Below are 2,442 nucleotides of genomic sequence, written 5' to 3' on the forward strand. Positions count from 1 at the left end.
TGATGATCAGGAAGATGAAAGCCAACAGATAAAGAATGATAATGAAGGGTAGAAACGTCACTACAAAGGAGTCAAGCTGAGACCATTTTCTCTTTCTGTTATTTGTATAGCATTTTCTTTTTCTGTTATTACCATGCTGTTTTTCCTTCAGCCAACTAGCTCAATAGGCACAGCATTCTAGCTTCTTCTTATTCATTGTATAAATACGTGTGAGGCTGAACCATTGTAAATAATCAAATCTCAGTAAAATAAAAGAATTTCTTAAGCATTCATCTGGTTTTCTGCTGCTTCCTTCTTTGGAGGTGTTGCATTTCATTTCTCAATTTCCTTACATGGTATCAGAGCCATAGCTATGGCTGACAATCAAAGCACTATTGTGAATACAACGAATCCAAATGCAAGCACCGAGGAAAATGTAAGCACCAACCCAACACCAAATACTCATCATACTTCAAATTCTGATGATCCTTCTCATCGTTGCAGTCAGTATTATATTGGGGGAAATGACAATTCAGGCATAATACTAGTCTCTTATGTGCTTGATAATACCAACTATTATGCTTGGGCAAGATCCATAAAAAGAGAACTTCGGATTAAAAACAAACTCGGCTTCATCAATGGAAACATATGTGAGCCAGCAGACTCCAACCACTTTCTAATGGAACATTGGCTATGCTGCAACGTTATAGTTATTGCTTGGCTGCAAAACTCCATGTCCATTGATATTAAGTCTCAAATACTCTATGCTGACACAGCTCGTGAGCTCTGGCTGTACCTGGAACATCTGTTAGGACAGCAGAATGCCCCCTGGATTTATGAAGTAAAACAGTCCATTGCCACCTTAATGCAGAATGAAGACGCTGTAAGTACTTACTTATCAAAATATAAGACACTCCTTTGTGAATTAATGAACTATGAGTCCATTCCCAATTGCACTTGTGGAAGTTTCATATCTGTCATTGAGAACCAACAAAGAGATTGGGTAATGAAGTTTTTGATGGGGCTGAATGACTCACATAAAGCAATCAAGGCTCAAATCTTGCAGATCAAGCCTTTTCCCACTCTCAATGAAGTATATTCCATAGTTCAGCAAGAGAAGAAAAGGAGACAAATCTCAATAGATGCTTCTATACCTAACTCTATTGTGCTTGCAACCAGAGGAAGCTCCTATAACACAAGAAGGCAGAGTGGAATGGGACAGAGGAAGTACTGTTGTACTCTTTATAAAGTGCCTGGACACTCACTAGAAAGATGTACTAAGACCAATCCTAACAAATCAACTTGCAGCCACTACCACTACCACATGACAGGACATTCTTTGGACAAATGCTATAAGATTCATGGATACCCTCCTGGAAACAGGTTATATGGAAAGGGAAAGGCCTATCTTTGCAGGAACAAGAAGATACTGACAAAGACAATCAGGTGACATTCACTCAGGAGCAACATGCACAACTCTGGCTCTATTGCAGTCACAAAACAGCAAATGCCTTGCTAACACAACTCTTGCAGACACACAAATTCCCAAACTATTTGGTATCTCGTCTTACTTATCTATCTATGGCACCAACCCTATGGATTCTTAACACACCATGGATAATAGACAAGGGAGCAACAGACCACATGGTCTGCAGCACCTCATTTTATAGCACCATTCAAGCCAAAGTATCTTGTTCAGTCTCCCTTCCAAGAGGTGATTTGGTTAATGTTCCACACAGAGGAACCGTAAAAATCACTGAGAAGTTAATTCTGAATAATGTACTCTGTTTTCCATCTTTTACTTTCAATTTGATATCAGCTAGAAAGTTGACACAGACTTCTAAATACTGTGATATTCTTCCCTGAAAAATATTTTTTGCAGGACCTTTTGACTTAGAAAACGACTGGAGTGGGTGAAGTGAGGCGAGGACTATATCATCTATTACAATCTCAAGTCTCTCCTTCAGCCTTAACAGAAGCCCTTTCTCTTATTCCAAATAGAACTTCTATGTCAGCAGCCATCTTTAGCAACAATAAGGATTTTGATCTTTGACACTATAGGCTGGAACATCCATCTCACTCTAGATTAGATTTGTTGAATATGAATTACATTCCTAAGCTAGCCAAGGAACCTTCTTCTATCTGTCCTATGGCTAAAATGCATAGATTACCTTTCTCTGTCAGTCATCACAAATCCAAGAAGGTTTTTGATCTCATACATTGTAGCCTCTGGGGTCCCTCTACTGAAACTAGTTATGATGGATCCAAATATTTCCTATCAATAGTTGATGATTTTAGTAGATGTACATAGGTCTATATGTTAAAAAGCAAAGTAGATGCCGCTGTAGCTTTGCAAGGATTTTGTGCCTCAACAAACACTCAATTTCAGTCACAAGTAAATGTGATTAGAACAGAAATATTTTTTTTGGAGAGGGGGGGGGGGGGGGGGGGGGTTTAAAAAAA

General features: G+C 38.8%; 1 protein-coding gene across 1 annotated transcript; it reads left to right on the forward strand.

Moving 5' to 3' along the window:
- Window positions 1-352: 352 nt before the first annotated feature.
- On the forward strand, window positions 353-1,845 carry LOC111375116. Its single transcript, XM_022997906.1, has 2 exons — window positions 353-1,425; window positions 1,473-1,845. The coding sequence occupies exons 1-2, from the start codon at window positions 353-355 to the stop codon at window positions 1,843-1,845; spliced, it is 1,446 nt and encodes a 481-aa protein (XP_022853674.1).
- Window positions 1,846-2,442: the final 597 nt, after the last annotated feature.

The sequence above is a fragment of the Olea europaea genome, unplaced genomic scaffold, assembly GCF_002742605.1.
Source record: "Olea europaea var. sylvestris unplaced genomic scaffold, O_europaea_v1 scaffold134, whole genome shotgun sequence".
Taxonomy (NCBI): domain Eukaryota; kingdom Viridiplantae; phylum Streptophyta; class Magnoliopsida; order Lamiales; family Oleaceae; genus Olea; species Olea europaea.

Excerpts from the sequence above, each read along its gene's own strand:
- LOC111375116 (XM_022997906.1), top strand. The coding sequence starts at position 353 with ATGGCTGACAATCAAAGCACTATTGTGAATACAACGAATCCAAATGCA. Across the intron at positions 1,426-1,472 it reads ATACTGACAAAGACAATCAG|TCACAAAACAGCAAATGCCT; the intron begins GTGACATTCACT and ends GCTCTATTGCAG.